At 45.6% G+C, this 20,155-nt stretch overlaps 1 protein-coding gene across 1 annotated transcript in view; it reads left to right on the forward strand.

The window, feature by feature from the left end:
• KIAA1328 (KIAA1328 ortholog) overlaps window positions 1–20,155 on the forward strand; it is a 208,757-nt gene that overhangs the window by 30,525 nt on the left and 158,077 nt on the right. Inside the window, exon 5 of the mRNA XM_040336054.1 lies at window positions 2,983–3,098. Within this exon, the coding sequence (XP_040191988.1) occupies window positions 2,983–3,098 (116 nt within the window). The remainder of the gene's footprint in view (window positions 1–2,982; window positions 3,099–20,155) is intronic.

A 20,155-nucleotide genomic window follows, 5' to 3' on the forward strand; every position in this document is an offset into this window, starting at 1 on the left:
GTTGCCATCCAAAAATAATTGGTGTGGGGGAGTTGGTGGTTGCAATGGAAAGGATTGGTGAGGAGCATTGGTGGTGGTTGCAATGGAAAGGATTGGTGGGGAGCATTGGTGGTGGTTGCAATGGAAAGGATTGGTGTGGAGCATTGGTGGTGGTTGCAATGGAAAGGATTGGTGGGGAGCATTGGTGGTGGTTGCAATGGAAAGGATTGGTGGGGAGCATTGGTGGTGGTTGCAATGGAAAGGATTGGTGTGGAGCATTGGTGGTGGTTGCAATGGAAAGGATTGGTGTGGAGCATTGGTGGTGGTTGCAATGGAAAGGATTGGTGGGGAGCATTGATGGTGGTTGCAATGGAAAGGATTGGTGGGGAGCATTGATGGTGGTTGCAATGTAAAGGATTGGTGGTGGTTGCGGTTGGCGGAGGAGCGTTGGTGGTTGCAGTGAAATGAGGATTGGCAGAGGAGTGGTGGTGATTGCAATGGAAAAAGGACTGGTAGAGAAGCAGCAGTAATGGTGGTTGCAATGGAAGGATTGTGTTGGGTGCGTTGGTCGTCGTTGTGATGGAAGACGGATTGGCAAGGGAGTGTTGGGGGTGATTGCCATCCAAAAATAATTGGTGTGGGGGAGTTGGTGATAGCAATAGAAAAGGATTGGTGGGGAGCATTGGTGGTGGTTGCAATAGAAAGGATTGGTGGGGAGTATTGGTGGTGGTTGCAATGGAAAGGATTGGTGGGGAGCATTGGTGGCGGTTGCAATGGAATGGATTGGTGGGGAGCATTGGTGGTGGTTGCAATGGAAAGGATTGGTGAGGAGCATTGGTGGTGGTTGCAATGGAAAGGATTGGTGGGGAGCATTGGTGGTGGTTGCAATGGAAAGGATTGGTGGGGAGCATTGGTGGTGGTTGCAATGGAAAGGATTGGTGGGGAGCATTGGTGGTGGTTGCAATGGAAAGGATTGGTGGTGTTGCAATGGAAAGGATTGGCGGAGGAGCGTTGGTGGTTGCAGTGAAACGAGGATTGGCAGAGGAGTGGTGGTGGTTGCAATGGAAAAAGGACTGGTAGAGAAGCAGCAGTAGTGGTGGTTGCAATGGAAGGCTTGTGTTGGGTGCGATTGGGGCTGTCGGCTGAGATCGGTGATTTTTTTAATTTATTTTTTCTCGTTCTCATGCTTTCCAGCCTGGAGGAGAGATGTGGGGTCTTATTGACCACGCCTCTCTCCATAAAGAGGCTGTGACACTAGATTCTTATTACAAGGGATTCCTTGTAATAGGAATAAAAGCGATCAAGGAAAAAAGTGTAAATATAAAATAAATTGAGAAAAAAAAAATGAAAACCCCCCTGTCCCCGGTAGCTTGCACTCAGAACCGAACACACACGTATGTCCCGCACACATATGTAAACGCTGTTCAAACCTCACATGTGAGTTATCACCACGTGCATTAGAGCGTGTTCAACAATTCTAGTACTAGACCTCCTATGTATCTCTAAACTGGTAATCTGTAAAAAAAAATGTTAAAGCGCCGCCTATGGAGATTTTTAAGTAGCGAAGTTTGGCGCCATTCTATGAGCGTGCGTAAATTTTAAAGTGTGACAAGTTAGGTATCTATCTACTCCGCGTAACATCATATTTCACATTTGTACAAAAAGATTGGGCTAACTTTACTGTTTTTTATTATTCCAAAAAAGGCATTTGAAAAATGATTGCGCAAATACTGTGCGAGATAAAAAGTTGCAATGACCGCCGTTTTATTCACTAGGGTGTCTGCTAGAGCTGCACGATTCTGGTCAAAATGAGAATCACGATTCTTTTGCTTAGACTAAAGATCACAATTCTCAAAAACTGAATGCCAGTTTTATACATCAGAAGCAGTACCGCCGGCAACCATTGGGTGGCGCATGGATACACACAGTTGTACAGAACTGTGAGAAGGATTAATACATCAGAAGCGGTACCGCCGGAAACCACTGGGTGGCGCATGGATACACACTACAGTTGTACAGATCTGCGAGAGAAGCCCAGGTATCCATCCAGCGGCGCAGTCTGCTGACGTCGGTTCCGATATCGGCGCCATTTGCGCTCCACGCTGGTTACGTGGAACCGTGAAACAGAAGAATCGCGGGTCATCCCGCGGGGAGATTGCGGGCGGGGAGAATCGAGATTGCGATTCTCTCCGCGATTAATCGTGCAGCTCTAGTGTCTGCTAAAAAAAAACATATATAATGTTTGGGGGTTCTGAGTAATTTTCTAGCAAAAAAAGATTTTTACAAGTAGGAGAGGAGTGTCTATGGAAGTGGTAGTCTCATATTAAAGCGGAGGTTCACCCTTTAAAACATTTTTTGACATCACACAAAGTCGCGCCATCCTACCGACACAATGCCGGTGTTTTTTTTTTTTTTTTTTGTCAGCACATACCTCTTAATCCCGATTTTCACCTCACGGCGATCCCGCGGGAGTGGGCGTTCCCAAGCACTGCCTGTGATTGACAGGCTTCCGAACGGCGCATACTGCGCGTCATAGGTTGCCGACAGAACCCGAACGTCGGTGCGCAGGCGCCGTATAGAGCCGCACGACGTTCGGGTTTTTTCGGCAACCTGTGACGCGCAGTATGCACCGTTTGGAAGCCTGTCAATCACAGGCAGTGCTTGGGAACGCCCACTCCCGCGGGATCGCCGTGAGGTGAAAATCGGGATTAAGAGGTATGTGCTGACAAAAAAAAAAAAAAAAACACCGGCATTGTGTCGGTAGGATGGCGCGACTTTGTGTGATGTCAAAAAATGTTTTAAAGGGTGAACCTCCGCTTTAAATGTTTGTGTCTGCTTCTCCATGTTGAACCCTTTTCTGCGATGCCATATCGGTGTTCCCTGCTCTGCTCCTGCATAAACTGATGTATTAAAAAGGCTAGATAGAAATATTTTTGTTATGAAGATGTAAAATCCTGTTTTGTTACTTGTTCCGTGTCATATGAACTCTCTGTGGCCTTCCAGGGTGAGCGAGGAGAAGGAGGTAACGGAGGAACGTCTGAAGACCGAGCATGAATCCTTCGAGAAGAAGATCCGGCATTTGGAGGCGCAGAACAAACTCATCGCCACAGAAAGGGAAGATATCCTTTTTATTTTCATTTGTAATCCCCTCCCCCCTCCCTTTTCTCACCCTGCATCTGTACGACTCTCGGATATAATTATTCTAATTTATGGAGAGGAATAAGTCTGCATGTGTCTCCATTCTATAGCGTGACTTATCAGCGTGGGCCCGGTGGCTGCGTGCGGCAGGAAACTGCCATCCAGCTGTTTGTGCCATGGTTTCCTCTGTGAAATCCACATTTGTCAATACGAATTTCCCATTTTCCTCCCGCAGAACACGAGCGCTTTCTGTAAGAGTGGCGAAGCGCTTTGATTGGGTCATCCTGAGCTTGATCCTTCGCAAAGGGGTGACACCTTGTGGGGAGCCTACACTTTATACTACCGACTTATTCAAATAGACGTTGGAACAGCGGGAGAAAATTAACAAATTTAAAATTGTCAATGTTTCGGCGCGGCTTACCTTTGTAAAGGCAGGATATGCCACCATGACTGGGGACATGTATACCCTCTAGCAAGACCCCAATTTAAACAAAGCATATCCCTCTATAGCAGGCCTCGACAAAATCCGGGCGCCAGGTCGCAATTGCGACAAGAAATTGTGGCCTGGGGAAGCTTAAGCCTGCCGAAGGCCGCAAAGCCGCGGCCTCAATTACCGGCGCGGGGTGCGATGACTAGTGACAATGACAGTGATAACCGCTTCCTGTAATCGGAAGCAGTGATGACTTGTCTTGTCACGTGTAGCCCATCCCCCCTACAGTAAGAAGCACTCACTAGGGCACACTTAACCCCTACAGCGCCACCTAATCCCTTCACTGCCAGTGTCATTTTCACAGTAAACCGTGCATTTTTATAGCACGGATCGCTGTATAATTGACAATGGTCCCCAAAATGTGTCAAGTGTCCAATGTGTCCGCCATAATGTCGCAGTCATGATAAAGATCGCTGATCGCCGCCATTTACTAGTAAAAAAAAAAAAAAATTAATAAAAATGCCAAAAAACTATTCCCTATTTTGTAGACGCTATAACTTTTGCGCAAACCAATCAATAAACACTTATTGCGTTTTTTTTTTTTTTTTAACCAAAAATATGTAGAAGAATACGTATCGGCCTAAACTGAGGAAAACATTTTTATTTTTATATATTTTTTGGGGATATTTATTATAGCAAAAAGTTAAAAATATTGCATTTTTTTCAAAATTGTCGCTCTATTTCTATTTTTGTTTATAGCGCAAAAAATAAAAACAGAGGTGATCAAATACCACCAAAAGAAAGCTCTATTTGTGGGGGAAAGAAATGGACGCCAATTTTGTTTGGGAGCCACGGCGCACGACCGCACAATTGTCAGTTAAAGCGACGCAGTGCCGGATCCTAAAAAGTGGCCCGGTCATTTGGCGGCATAATGGTCCGGGGCTGAAGTGGTTAAAGTGTTTCTAAACACAGGGCATCCACTATATCTGGTCTCCCACATTACATGAAAATGCAAATATTTTAGTAAATATAAACTGTTAAATGCCTTTTCTCATCAGCAGTATATAGCAGTCTGGTGCCTTCTATCAGTGTCTGGCTAAAGCTTGTAGGGGAAGTTTTCATTCGCCTCGGATTATCCTATGAAGCTTCATGGCCTCTGTCTGGACAGTGCTGATTGGCCCTGTGCTGATCACATGCACCCCCCCCCCCCCCCCCAAAAAAAAAATACACTGTAGCAATGCACACCAAACTGAGCATGTGCAGAGTGCCCCCCCCAGGCTCTGTACTATCAGGAGATGGATTGGGGGGCAGTGGAAGAAGGGGAGGATGAGAGAAGACAGGATCAAACAGCCTTTTTGCACAATGTGGGTAATTAACCCCTTACGTTCCACAGTGAGTGTAACAAGCATGCTTTACTGCCAGTGCCGATCCTGACCTCCCTGGGGCCCTAAGCAAAATGACGTGTCACAGTTAAAGGTGGGGGTGGGCTGCCGAAAATGACATGTCACATTTAAAGTTGAGAAGTGGGGGGAGGGGGTGTTCTGCTGTCGGAAATGACATCTTACATTAAAGCAGTGCTTCTCAATTATTTTCTGTCATGCCCCCCCTAGGAAGAAGAAGAAAACATTTCGCGCCCCCCCCCCGCGCGACTGTAAATAGTATCATTTGTCTATAAAATTGTTATAAGTACACCTCTGCATAACACCGTATCCTTATTAACGTATAAGAGAATAAAAAAAGAAAGAAATTTGGATCAATTTACAACAAAGAATACGCCTCGCTACATACGCCTCGTCATATTTCCTCGTCTTAGCCTTCGGGAGACTTTCTGTTATCTCCTTCTCTCTCCGCCTGTCTTCTCATCCCTGTTAAAAAAAATTCCATGATGTCACTTGAGGGTCTGCTACACTTCGTGTCTACAAAGAGTCACACGGGCGGGTTTGGCCAATCAGGATAGAGCATTATGTCTATCCAATCGGGTCTGTTCTCCTCGAAAGGGTCACGTGGTCCTCCGCGTCGGGCTGCTACTGGGGCTGCGCTGGGACAATCTCAAGTGATCGCGCTGCGCTGCTCCCTCTCTGCAGTATGCAGTATTTGCCGAGGTCAAACGAGCCCCCCTTTACGGAGCCTCGCGGCCCCCCAGGGGGGCGCGCCCCACTATTTAAGAAGCACTGCATTAAAGTGAGATGCGTGGGGTGCTGACTTCTTACCTCTTCTCCCATGCAGCCAGCGAGTTGAGAAGCGGGGTGATGGGCCGAAAATGACTTCTCACCAGGTGGGGCCTCTAGTAATTTGGGGGGCCCTCCGCAGCTTTGCGGGGCCCTAAGCGGCTTGCATAGTGAGCCTATAGGGCGGATCGGCCCTGCTTACTGCATATACAGACTGATTTTACTGTTGTGGGTTTAGTAACACTTTGAGGACTGGTATGCGGCAATATATTGCATTTTTTTGTTTGTGGGGTTGACTTGCGCTTTGAGTATCTGATGTTGGGATGGCGCTTTGCCTGATGGATGAACATTGAACAGAAGGACTCGGGCCCCCCAGTACAGACCCTGGTTCCCATGTTGCCCAATTATCCTATCTTTGCTGTGCTCACCCACACAAGGAGCAGAAATGTGTTCTGTTAATTCTAACTGAACTCGTTTAACCAGCTAAAATGACTTCTTTCTCTAACTGGAAAGTGTAGTAGGAGGGTAATGATTGTGCGTTCATTAATTACACCTACGTGAAAGTTGCGCACAATGATACCTTTAGCTCCATGCTGCTGGTCAGTGAGCTGTCTAGTTCTGGTGTCCGCTCATTTATAAATGCAATGGAAATCTACGGGGCCCAATTCCAGTGAATAATCATTCCAGAGATTCATCGTTTTTTTTTTGCGTGTACGTGTGATGCCTCGTACACACGCTCGGTTTACTCGGCAAGAACCAGCAAGAAAACTGCTTGCAGAGCTTTCTTACCGAGTAAACCGTGCGTGTGTACTAGAGCGGCATGATTAACCACTTAAGACCTGGACCTTTATGCAGGTAAAGGACCTGGCCAGTTTTTGCGATTCGGCACTGCGTCGCTTTAACTGACAATTGCGCGGTCGTGCGACGTGGCTCCCAAACAAAATTGGCGTCCTTTTTTCTCTTTCGTTCATAGACGGACACAGCCTTCATTGATCTTAGGGTTATGCTTCTTCCTACCAGGAGATTTAGGCAGAATTCTACAGCACTTAAGGTGTTAAAAACCCTTTCCTTCATTTTTTCCCCACAAATAGAGATTTCTTTTGGTGGTATTTGATCACCTCTGCGGTTTTTATTTTTTGCGCTATAAACTAAAATAGAGCGACAATTTTGAAAAAAAAATCAATATTTTTGACTTTTTGCTATAATAAATATCCCCCAAAAATTATATAAAAAAAAGTTTTTCCTCAGTTTAGGCCGATACGTATTCTTCTACATATTTTTGGTAAAAAAAACCCGCAATAAGCGTTTATCGATTGGTTTGCGCAAAATTTATAGCGTTTACAAAATAGAAGATAGTTTAATTGCATTTTTTTTTTTTTACTACTAATGGCCTTTTTTTTTTTTTCGTGACTGCAACAATTTTGCGGACACTTCGTACAATTTTGACACATTTTTGGGACCATTGTCATTTTCACAGCAAAAAATTCTATAAAAATGCATTGTTTACTGTGAAAATGACAATTGCAGTTTGGGAGTTAACCACTAGGGGGCACTGTAGGGGTTATGTGTGACCTCATATGTTTTTCTAACTGTAGGGGGGCGGGGCTGGACCTGTGACGTCATTGATCGTGCTTCCCTATATTAGGGAACACACGATCAATGAAGCTGCCTCTGTGAAGAACGGGGAAGCTGTGTTTACACACGGCTCTCCCCGTTCTTCAGCTCTGGGGACCGATCGCGGGGCGATCGGGTGCCGCGGTCACAGAGCTTCTTACCGGGGTGCGCGCCGCGTTCCCGCGACCCAGCCTAAGATACGACTGGCATAAGGCTCTTACGCCGTCGTATCTTGGGCTGCATTCTGACGCTGGCCGCTAGGTGGCGTTCCCGTAGTTGTCAGCGTAGAGTATGCAAATTGCATACTCGCGCCGATTCACAAACGTACGCGCGCCCGGCGGTCGTGTTTTACGTCGTCTGCGTTCGTCGCTTTCGTCGTAAGGCTGATCCTGCTATTAGGAGGCGCAGCTAATGGTAAGTATAGACGTCGTTCCCGCGTCGCGATTTTTGAAAATTTACGTCGTTTACCTAAGTGGATCGTGAATGGCGCTGGACGCCGTTCATGTCGAAGCAAATGACGTCCTTGCGCCGTCATTTACCGCAATGTAATTTTCCCGACGGAGCATGAGCAGTACGTTCGGCGCAGGAACGCACCTAATTTAAATGATCCACGCCCCCTACGGGATCATTTAAATTACGCGCGCTTACGCCGGCCCCTTTTACGAAACGCCGCCGCAAATTACGGAGCAAATGCTTCGTGAATGAAGCATAGCTCCAGTAATTTACGGAGGCGTAGCGTAAAAACGGTACGCTGCGCCGCCGTAGCAGTGCGCGCCCCTGCCTGAGTCTACCCCCTTGTTTTTTCCTGGCAAGATTCTCTTGCCGCCCGAGTTTACAGACACTGCAATTCAAAAGAACCGCAGGGTGTTTTTCCGTCGGCTACGTCGTTTTACTAAGTCGTCCGCGAATACGACTTTACGTCAATGACGCACACGTCGGCGTCATTGACGTTTTACACTGAGAACTGGAGCATGCGCACTGGGCTATTTTAAGCCCGGCGCATGCGCAGTTCGTTCGAATCAGGGGCGCGCTTAATTTAAATACAAGCCGCCCCCTTGGATATACGCGGGGATACGCCGGGCCAATTACACTACGCCGCCCCAAACTACGGAGCAAGTGTTTGGGGAATACAGCACTTGCTCCTGTAGGTTGGGGCGGCGGAGTGTAAATGGCTTACGCGCCGCCCGCCTACTTTCTACAAGAATATGGCGCCTAATGTTAATTTTGGTCAGAGTCCGTCTGGATTTAGATAACTTTACCCCATTATTATCCGGTAAAGGCCACGTTCCTTCACATTTCACATAATAGCAAATTATTTTGCGTCCTAAGTGTTTTATTTTTATGTGAATTCCTTCTTCTTTGCTCTCCTTATGTATTTCTACGGCTGTACTGCAACGAAAAATTTCCTCCAATTTCATTAAGGCAATTGCGTTTTTTATTTTGTTTATTTTTCATGAGCGACGCTGAACATGGCGACTCCGCCACCAACGCCTCCATCTCGTCTTTTAGCGAAAATACCCCCAAGGTGCCGCGGCTTCGGGAAGCGGCAAACTGCTGGAGAGATGACGTGATCTCCGCAGGGCCGCGCTCATGACTCCCCTGACCCCCCACACATTTTTTTATTTTTTTTGTGACGCTTTTAAAGAAAATTGGCAAGAAGCAATATTTTTTTTTTTATTTTCTTGCGTTCGCCCACCCCCCACCTCGAACAATTCTCATTTTCATTATCGCAAGATAATTGATAGAGTTTCGCTGACTTGCCGCGGTAATGAGGTTTAAACGTAATAATGCACTCCTGTCTAATAATTGAGCGCTGCCGGCATTAAAAAGCCTCCTAAATCAGTAGCTTTACTATGAATTTATTAAGGTTTTTTTTTTGGCATTAGCTTTAATAGCGGTTATTTACATAAGCGCACATCCCATTAACCGCCATCGGGGCTGGAAAAACATGCTGAACTCTTCATATTTTCATATAATTATTGAACATAATGGTTTCATTTGCATCTCTAAACTGCGCTGCCGCTGTCAGGCCTCGGCAATCGTTCCTCGGCGCAGGCTTTCTTTCACGTAGGCTTTCTTGACATCATTAGATTTTATGCTAATCTGCGTCCCCCGGATCGTATCAGGAGGACAGATGCTGCTGCTGGTAATATACGGCTCCCTTGTCACATCGCCCCGAAGATAAGTCGGAGGCGATTAGCGGCTCGCAGCTAGTTTACCTGAGGCGTTTAGTGGGATCTGTTTGACGCCAGGCCAGCAGCATTTTAAAGCGAAAGGTCACTTTAACCACTTAAGCCCCGGACCAATATGCTGCTAAATGCTCAAAGGCGTTTTTACAATTCGGCACTGCGTCGCTTTAACAGACAATTGCGCGGTCGTGCGACGTTTCTCCCAAACAAAATTGGCATCCTTTTTTCCCCACAAATAGAGCTTTCTTTTGGTGGTATTTGATCACCTCTGCGGTTTTTATTTTTTGTGCTATAAACAAAAATAGAGCGACAATTTTGAAAAAAATGCAATATTTTTTACTTTTTGCTGTAATAAATATCCCCCAAAAACATATATAAAAATTCGTTTTTTCCTCAGTTTAGGCCGATACGTATTCTTCTTCCATTTTTCGGTAAAAAAAAATCCCAATAAGCGTTTATCGATTGGTTTGTGCAAAATTTATAGCGTTTACAAAATAGGGGATATTTTTATTGCATTTTTATTAATTTTTTTTTTTTTTTTACTACTACTAATGGCAGCGATCAGCGATTTTTTTCGTGACTGTGACATTATGGCGGACACTTTGGACAATTTTGACGCATTTTTGGGACCATTGTCATTTTCACAGCAAAAAATGCATTTAAATTGCATTGTTTATTGTGAAAATGACAGTTGCAGTTTGGGAGTTAACCACAAGGGGCGCTGAACGTGTTAGGCTTCACCTAGTGTGTGTTTACAACAGTAGGGGGGTGTGACTGTAGGTCTGATGTCATCGATTGTGTCTCCATATAAAAGGGATCACACGAACGATTCAGCCGCCACAGTGAAGCACGGGGAAGCCGTGTTTACATACGGCTCTCCCCGTTCTTCAGCTCCGGGGAGCGATCGCGACGGAGCGGCTATAAACGAATAGCCGCGCTGTCGTCCCGGATCGCTCCCCGAGGGAATCCGCCCGCAGTGGGGGGGGGGGGTCCCGATCGGACCCCCCACCCGCTAGAAGGCAAGGACGTATATATACGTCCTTCTGCCTGTCCGTGCCATTTTGCGGACGTAAATAGTCGTGGGGCGTTAAGTGGTTAAAAAAAAAGAAATAAATCCTCTACCTGTAAGGGTTGTCTTTTGAGCACCAGCTGTGTAAAAAAATTAGAACTTTGGGATAAAACTCTGGGAACAGAGTATTCTAGGAATGGGTACCAGTCCTTCTGTGGTGGTGTTGTGTTTTTGTTTTTGGGGGGGGGGGGACTGGGGTTAAATCAATGTTAGTGGTCTGAACACAATTTTGCAACTTTGATGTATTATTAAAACTGAGAATATCATCGCAACTAATTTGTGTATCCAGGCGGATACGGTTTTTATTCACTTTTTTTTTTTTTACATAGTTTTTTTTTTTTTTTTTTTTTTAAACTTTGTTTATTAGTTTACTGCAATTACAATCACCAATGTATTCTGTACATTTAGGAAAGAATCCAGGCCTTTCTTAAAGCAATCTACTGAGCTGGCCAGAACCACCTCTGGAGGGAGTCTGTTCCACATTTTCACAGCTCTTACTGTAAAGAAACCTTTCCGTATTTGGAGATCAAATCTCTTTTCCTCTAGACGTAAAGAATGCCCCCTTGTCCTCTATAAAGTGACTATAAAGTGAATAACACCAAGTTGATTGATTGATTAGATTTATAATGCACCAAATACTGGCTCGTCAGGGCAGTGTCTAAGCGCAGAAAACATAACTGGAAATAGATAAATCAAGTCAGGGAGGGAAAGAAATAGAAGGAAAAGAAAAAAGGAGAGCAGAAAAAACAAACTAAAAAAAAACAGATCACCAGGGAACAACAGGGAGTACTAACATGACTCGGCCTGCTTTTTCTCAAAAAAACACGTTTTTAGCCTTTTACGAAAGGCCATAATAGAGGGGAGAGACCGAATGGAAACACGGAGACGATTCCATAGAGCCGTTGCTCTCACAGAAAAGAGTCTGCCCCCAAAGGTAAGTTCAGTATATGAACCTCTTATATATTTGTACATGTTGATTATATCCCCCCTTAATTTCCTCTTCTCAAGAGTGAATAAATTCAGCTCCTCTAATCTTTCCTCATAGCTGAGCTCCTCCATTCCTCTTATTGGCCTTCCTTCTGGTGGTAAATGGTAAAAAAAAAATAAAAATGTTAAAGCAGGGATCACCAAACTACGGCCCTCAAGTTGTTGAGAAACTACACGTCCCATGATGCATTGTAAAACTCCGACATTCGCAGACATGACTGGGCATGATGGGAATTGTAGTTCCTGAACAACTGGAGGTCCATAGTTGGGAGACCCCTGTATAAAAAGGAAAACTGCCCCAAAATGGTAAAAAATATATTTTTTAAAACATAGCTATATTTTTCTTACTATTACTTGGATTGGACCGATATCCTTTTTTTATTTATTTTTTACTACCAGTACCGATACTTTTTTTTTTTTATGTACTTACCGATACCTACCTCAACTGTTTTGTTTATACTTCAGCTGCCAGCAGTGACACAAAGCATTGAAAAGTTATTTACGAATAAAATATTATTTTTTTCTATGTGAAATGTGTATGTTTGTATATATAGGGCCGGATTCAAAAAGCCTGGCGTAAATTTGTGCGGGCGTAGCGTATCTCAGATACGCTACGCCGCCGTAACTTAGTGAGGCAGGTTCTGTATTCAGAAAGAACCTGCGCCCTAAGTTAAGGCGGCGTAGCGTATGTTGTCCGGCATAAGCCCGCAGAATTCAAATTATCCATGCAGTAGGCGTGTTGTATGGTAATCAAGGCTGACCCCATGTAAATTACGTTTTTGACTAACGGCGCATGCGCCGTCCGTGAACGTATCCTAGTGCGCATGCTCCAAATTATGCCGCAAATAGTCAATGCTTTCGACGTGAACGTAACTTACGTACAGCCCTATTCGCGAACGACTTACGCAAACGACGTAATCGACGGAAAATTCGACGCTGGCCCGACGTCCATAGTTAACATAGGATACGCCTCATATAGCAGGGGTAACTTTACACCGGAAAAAGCCTTCAGTAAAAGACGTATAAAAATGCGCCGGGCGGACGAACGTTTCTGAATCGGCGTATCTACTTAATTTGCATATTTCTTGCGTAAATCGACGGAAGCGCCACCTAGCGGCCAGCGTAAATATGCAACTAAGATACGACGGCGTAAGAGACCCAGTCGGATCTTGGCAAAATTCCGGCGTATCTTGTTTTCTGAATACAGAAAAAAGATACGCCGGAGCATCCTAGAAGTTACGCGCCGTATCAATAGATAAGCCAGCGTAACTTCTTTATGGATCTGGCCCATAATGTGTGTGTGTGTGTGTTAATGGTGTAAAAATATTAACGAACGAAGCAAGCATAACGTTTTAAATGTTTATAAAAAAGCAGTGAAAAAAAATCATCAGGAAAAGAATTACATGGAGGAGAATAAGGAGTTAATGCTGATTGTAGTAAATTAGGGGTTAATAAGGGGTTTAACAGAGGAATATTTTATAAAAAAAAAAATATATATTTTTTTGCTTGACAGGTTGATTTAAACTGACTTCATCTGCAGATCAAAATTCATCCCGTTTGATCTGTAGATGAAGAAACGTAAAGATACAAAAAGAAACTGTTTCTTTTTATCTTTTTTTGATTGAGGGAATCTATAGATTTCTCTTGTTCAGCTCAGCAGCCCAAATTCTTTGTGTATGGCCAGCTGTAGACCTAATAGGAGGCCTTGCCTAACCACCTTCCAGCTGCCGTTCTGCCAATTGACGGGCAGGCGGCGTCTCTCTCGTTCTGGGATGACGGTGTCCTGCTCTCGCTGCGATTGCGTGCAGGGAGTGCGCAGTGTGGCGATCGGTTGGTGCGCTCTGTTCTTGGGACACGGCTCATCACCAATCTCTGTAAAGAGCCAAACACAAGGCTCTTTGGACTCATTTTTTTTTTAGCGGCTCTATTCGGGCGCTAGCTGGGAACTTTTAACCCCCGCTAGCGGTCGAATAAAGGGTTAAACGCGCCCGTGTAGTGCCACTGCCGAAGTGCTTTGCAGGCACCGCTTTGGCAGCCGTGTCTATTCACCGCCTCAAAGGCCACTTTCATACCAAGGTGCTATAGCACTAAAAATAGCGCCTGCAAAGCGTCTGTAAAGCGCCATTCCTGTCACTCCAGCGTGAAAGGCGGAGTGCTTTCACACTGGAGCGGTACGCTTGTGGGATTAAAAAAAAAAAAAAAGTCTTGCAAGTAGCATCTTTGAGGCGCTTTAGAAGCAGCGTATACACCGCTCCTAATGCGCCCCTTTCTTTTGAAATCAAAGGGCTGCGCCTCCGCAGCGGTGCTTTTAACCCTTTTTCGGCCACTAGCGGGGGTTAAAAGCACAAAAAAGCCACCGCTAAAACGATGGTAAAGTGCCGCTAAAAATAGCGTTGCTTTACCGCCGATGCCCCAGTGTAAAAGTGCCCAAAGAAGCTGCTTGCAGGACTTTTTATCATCGTCCTGCCAGCGCAGTGCCCCAGTGTGAAAGCACTCGAGCTTTCACACTGGGACTGCAGGGGAGGCGTTTTTCAGGTGCTTTTACAGGTGTTATTTTTAGCCCAAAAGCACCCGGGAATAACGCCTCAGTGTGAAAGGGGTCCAAGTCTAAGGGGTAGATTCAGGTAGAATGGCGTAAATTTGTGCGGGCGTAGCGTATCTCGGATACGCTACGCCGCCGTAACTTAGTGAGGCAGGTTCTGTATTCACCAAGAACCTGCGCCCTAAGTTACGGCGGCGTAGCATAAATCTGCCGGCGTAAGCGCGCCTAATTCAAATTGTGAAGAGGTGGACGTGTTTTATGCTAATAAATCGTGACCCGACATGATTGACATTTTTAACGAACGGCGCATGCGCCGTCTGTGGACATATCCCAGTGCGCATGCTCAAAATTACGCCGCAAAGACTCATTGGTTTCGACATAAACGTAAATTACGCCCAGCCCCATTCATGGACGACTTACGCAAACGACGTAAAAATTTTAAAATTCGATATTGGCTGCGCCATCTTTTTGGTGGAATAACTTTAGGCCTGAAAACGCCTTACGTAAACGGCGTATCTTTACTGCGACGGCCAGGCGTACGTTCGTGAATAGGCGCATTTCGCGGATTTTCGCATTCTAGGCGTAAATCAGCGTACACGCCCCTAGCGGCCGGCCTAAATAGACAGCTAAGATACGACGGCGCCCGCGGTCGTATCTTAGCTAGATTTAAGTGTATCTCAATTTGAGAATACACTTAAATTTAGGACGGCGCAGATTCACAGTTACGACGGCGTATCTACTGATACGCCGGCGTAACTCTCTCTGAATCTGGCGATAAGTCTTCAGTGTAGATCTCTCTCCAAAAGTCAACTTTCCAATATTGTAAGCTTCTTACAATTGTTCTCACAATCTGGGGGCTGGGACAATGTTGCTTTTCGCCCGTCTCCAATCACACATTCCACGTCCGTCTGCAGCCGGCTGCCTCTTTCGGCGCGGCTCGCAGCTTTATCGTTGTGACTGCAGAATGGAACGAGTGACTTGCGAGTGGCGCGGCCACATCCAGAAGCTTCCAGTGGAAGTTGCTCGGAGCAAGGCTTCAAAGGGGATTGTGGCACTTTGAAGATTGCAGCTCAGAATACGACTTGAAAGATTTGCGATGGTCCTACTGCGTGACCGAGTGCAGCCTAATTTTCTTCTTCTTTTTTGTAATATGTTTTGGAAGTTTTTTTTTTTTTTCTTCCTCATACTTTTGCGTTTTTTGTCTCTCTCCCCCTCCTCCCAGGTTGTTCTTATAATTGGTGGGAAAGACTTATTTTTTTTTTATTCTTCAAAAGAAGCTTTTATCATCTGATTAAGTTCGACTGCTTTGGGAAATGTTACACTCCGCGAGGTTGGAAATGGCAGCTTGTTGGACCCGTGACGCCAAGAGTCCGACTAACACAGAACCACACTGACTGGCTTATGTTGAGCCGTTGTTTCCTAAGATTCCATTTTTTCTTTTAACCACTTCATTACTGGGCACTTAAACCCCCTTCGCGCCCAGACCAATTTTCAGCTTTCAGCGCTGACGCATTTTGAATGACCATTGCGCGGTCATACAACACTGTACCCAAACTATATTGTTATCATTTTTTCCCCACACATAGAGCTTTCTTTTGGTGGTATTTGATCACCTCTGCGGTTTTTATTTTTTGCGCTATAAACATAAAAAAACTGAAAATTTGGAAAAAAAACACTATTTTACTTTTTGTTATAATAATATCCCAATTTTTTTTTTTTAAATAAAAATGTTCCTCGGTTTAGGCCGATACGTATTCTTCTACATATTTTTGTTAAAAAAAATCGCAATAAGCATATATTGATTGGTTTGCGCAAAAGTTATAGCGCCTACAAAATAGGGGATAGATTTATGATTTTTTTTTTTTTTTTTACTTGTAATGGCAGGCGATTTGCGATTTTTTTTTTTTTTTTTTTTTTTTGTCAGACCTGCGATATTGCGGCGGACGTATCGGACACTTTTGACACAATTTTGGGACCATTCACATTTATACAGCGAACAGTGCTATAAAAATGCACTAATTACTGTATAAATGTGACTGGCAGGGAAGGGGTTAACACTAGGGGGTGAGGAAGGGGTTAAATGTGTATCCTGGGTGTGTTCTAACTGTGTGGGGGGAGGGGACTGACTGGGGGAGGTGACCGATGCTGTGTCCCTATGTAAAGGGACACAGATCGGTCTCCTCTCTCCCTGACAGCACGTGGAGCTCTGTGTTTACACCCCATCATTACACACAGAGCTCCACGTCCTGCTGTGTCACCGACGATCGCGGGTGTCTGGCGGACATCACGGCCGCCAGGCACTCGCATCGGCTCCCGAGCGATGCGCCGGGCACGTTGTTTCCCCGCTGCGCGCCCCCAGCGGCGCGCACAGGGAACAACAGGACGTTCAGGGACGTCCACCCGGCACTTGAGAGCCGTGCTGTGGACGTCTTTTGTCCATAGCGCGGATCTCAAGTGGTTAACTTCCATTATTTAATAGAAAGCTGCAGTGCATTTATAGTTGTGCCATTTCCGTATCGGTCTCCGGGGTTTTTGGATTCAGGTTCCAAAAGAGATTCCTAAACCCTTCTTCTCTTTAACTACTTCTCGCCCAGCCTATAGCAGAAAGACGGCCGGGCGGTGGTTCAGTTATCCTGACTGGGCGGTTAGTTTGACACCCCGCTACACCGATCTCGGTAAAGAGCCTCCGACGGATTTGCAGTAGTGTGAACCCAGCCTGAGCTCTGGTTGGTTCACACTGAGCTGCAGGATTTCACTCCTGCATGTTGGTCCCGATTTGGGCTTTTTCACAGACATTTGTGCGGGTTTCTGTATAGATGTCAATGGAAATCGTACCCCGAAATCGCAAAATGGAGTACAGAAACAACTTTTTAACCACTTAAGGACCGCCTCCTGCACATATTCGTCGGCAGAATGGCACGGCTGGGCACAAGCACGTACAGGTACGTCCTCCTTAAGTGCCCAGTCGCGGGCGCGCACCCGCGACCCGGTCCGAAGCTCTGTGACCACGGGACCCGCGGACCAGATCGCCGCTGGAGTCCCGCGATCGGTCCCGGAGCTGAACAACGGGGAGAGCTGTGTGAACAGCTTCCCCGTTCTTCACTGTGGCGCCGTCATCGATCGTGTGTTCCCTTATATAGGGAACCACAATCAATGACGTCACACAGCCACACCCTCCTACAGTTAGAAACACAGATGAGGTCATACATAACCCCATCGGCGCCCCCTTGTGGTTAACTCTCAAACTGCAATTTGTCATTTTCACAGTAAACAATGCATTTTAAATGCATTTTTTGCTGTGAAAATGACAATGGTCCCAAAAATGTGTCAAAAGTGTCCGATGTGTCCGCCATAATGTCGCAGTCACGAAAAATATCACTGATCGCCGCCATTAGTTGGCTGACAGCTGATCACGTAGTAAGGGGCCGGGACCGGCCTCTTACTCCGATCACTTGAGTCTTCTTGACTCGGTAATAACAGGGGGCGCGCGGGCAGCGAGAAAGGGGGAGAACGTCTATTGATGGCCTCCCGGCAAATTAGGTCCACGCTGTAGCTGTCATTCGGCTATAGCGCTGATCTGAAGGGGTTAAAAAAATAAAATAAATGGCCCGGGGGGGGGGGGGGGGGGGGTGATATAATATAAAGCGCCTCTGTACCCTCGTGCTCAAGTGATGAGCAAACATGGCTTCTCCCATTTACACAGATGATTATAGACTGTAGATCAAGACTTGCTGTGTCCGGAGCCCCCGTTTTACTTACCAGAGCCCTGAACTACCGTGGGCGCGATCGCTTTCCAAACTGCTTGTCGGCTCTTCATTGGTTAGATTGATAGCGCAGCCATTGGCTCCTGCTGCTGTCAATCAAATCCAATGACGCGGTGCACCGGGGGGGGGGCGGGGCAAGTCATACACTCGGCGGCATATCACACGGGAGCGCACCCGCAAGGTAACCCCCTCAAGAGAGAGCTTCCCAGAGGGGGGTTGGCTCTTGCGGGGAGGTCCCGCTGTGGGACCCCAGAACAGGAGGATCGGGGCCACTCTGTGCAAAACAAACTGCACAGTGGAGGCAAGTATGATATGTTTGTTATTTTATTTTTATTTTTTAAACTGAACCTATAGTACCACTTTAAACTGGTCATAGATGGGTAGAATTACAAATAAAAATTCTGGGCAAAAGAATGTTCTAAAAAAGTTTAGTTTTTTTTTTTTTTGTTATCATTATTGGGTCAAATCTACATTTTTGTTTTTGACCGCAGTGACGGGAAAATTTGAAGGAGCAGTCTGGGAATTTTTTTTTTCTTGAACGAATTAATTGGTTTTTATTTAGAAAAGTCAATTTTTTCCAAAATCAAATGCCATAAAAGCAAACAAAATCTTTCGAGCGACGAACAAATGCTCTGAGATTTTTGTGAGAATTTTCGTACAAATTTTTCCTTTTGAAATTTATGTCAATCTATGGCCAGCTTTAAGTTGATCTCATTTACAGCATTGTGCAAAATTTTTCACCCCATCTTATAGGATGTATTTTTTGGTTCTCTGTAAAAACAACTGAAAAGAGAAATTGAGGATGTTATTTTTTCTTTATATGTTAGTCCCCCCCCCACCAGAATTCTACCTAGGTGGATGACACATCAGTCCCCCACCGGCTCTAATGCCGCGTACACACGACCGTTTTTCGGGTTGTAAAAAATTACGTTTTTAATGGTCTAGAAAAGCAAAGTTTTTTTCAACCCGATCATTAAAACGGCCCTGCCTACACACGATCGTGGGAAAAAAATGCTCTAGCAAAGCGCGGTGACGTACAACGGCACTATAAAGGGGAAGTTCCATTAGGATGGCGCCACCCTTGGGGCTGCTTTTGCTGATTCCGTGTTAGTAAAAGACGATTCACGTTTTTCTGTCTGTTACAGCGTGATGAATGTGCTTACTCCATTACAAACGCTAGTTTTACCAGAACGAGCGCTCCCGTCTCATAACTTGCTTCTGAGCATGAGCATTTTTTTCATGTCGTTAAAGCCCACACACGACCATTTTTTTTTTTTTTTTTACAGTATAATGCGACCATTTTTTATGACGTTAAAACCGACGTGAAAAATTAGAGCATGTTCGAAATTTTTAATGCCCATTTTTTGTGAAAAATGCTTTGGAGCCCACACACGATCGTTTTTAATGACATTAAAAAAAAAGTAATTTTTTACAGCCCGAAAAACGGTCTTGTGTATGCGGCATTAGGCTGAGAACTGCGCAATCAAACGCTGCTCATGAATGTGCGCGCGCCCACAAATCACTATGTACGTGCCCGACGTGCAATGATCAAAATACAAAAACATACATACTTGGGGGGGCACACCCTAAAATGCTTTACATTCAAGATGGTGCTGCTATAAGACCAAAAACGGGGGACATACATTGGTCCCTATGTGATTGCGGGTGTCAACGGATGAACATCCGCTGACACCCGTAGTCACCCGCCTCCGCAAAGATCCGATTTTGCGGACGGAAGAAAACCCTATTTTTTCCTTCCGTCTGGCGGATCGGGTGAACACGGACAGACGGTCCGTGTTCATCCGATCCCCCCCATAGGGGAGAGCGGAGAAAAGACAGGGCGGTCCCTGCACAGTGTGCGGTGACCGCCCTGTCAGCCGCTGGCTTAGCGGGAATATACGGAGCGATCCACGCTGAGCTTACGGACACACAGAGGCGAATCATTACTGATCCGCCCCGTGTGAAAGGGCCCTTATCCTTCAAGGCTCTTTAAAAACACCTGAACAAATACGGGTGTTTGGTCACACTATCTGGTCATATAGTGCTAGGCCCACTTACTGCGACAAAGTACAATGATGGCAATTCGTGCAGGGGAGCCCACTTGCCGCAGTACAACTGCGGTGGGCGGTCCGTAACTAGTTATTATAAGGACACTTAGGGCACTTTCACACTGGTTCGCATGGGCGTTGACAGAGCATTTTTGTGGTGCTTTTTCAGCGTTTGCGGTGTGGATTTTAAAGGACATGCGACTCAAAAACTGCACCAAAAATGCTTA

This window comes from Rana temporaria, chromosome 1 (genome assembly GCF_905171775.1).
Source record: "Rana temporaria chromosome 1, aRanTem1.1, whole genome shotgun sequence".
Taxonomy (NCBI): domain Eukaryota; kingdom Metazoa; phylum Chordata; class Amphibia; order Anura; family Ranidae; genus Rana; species Rana temporaria.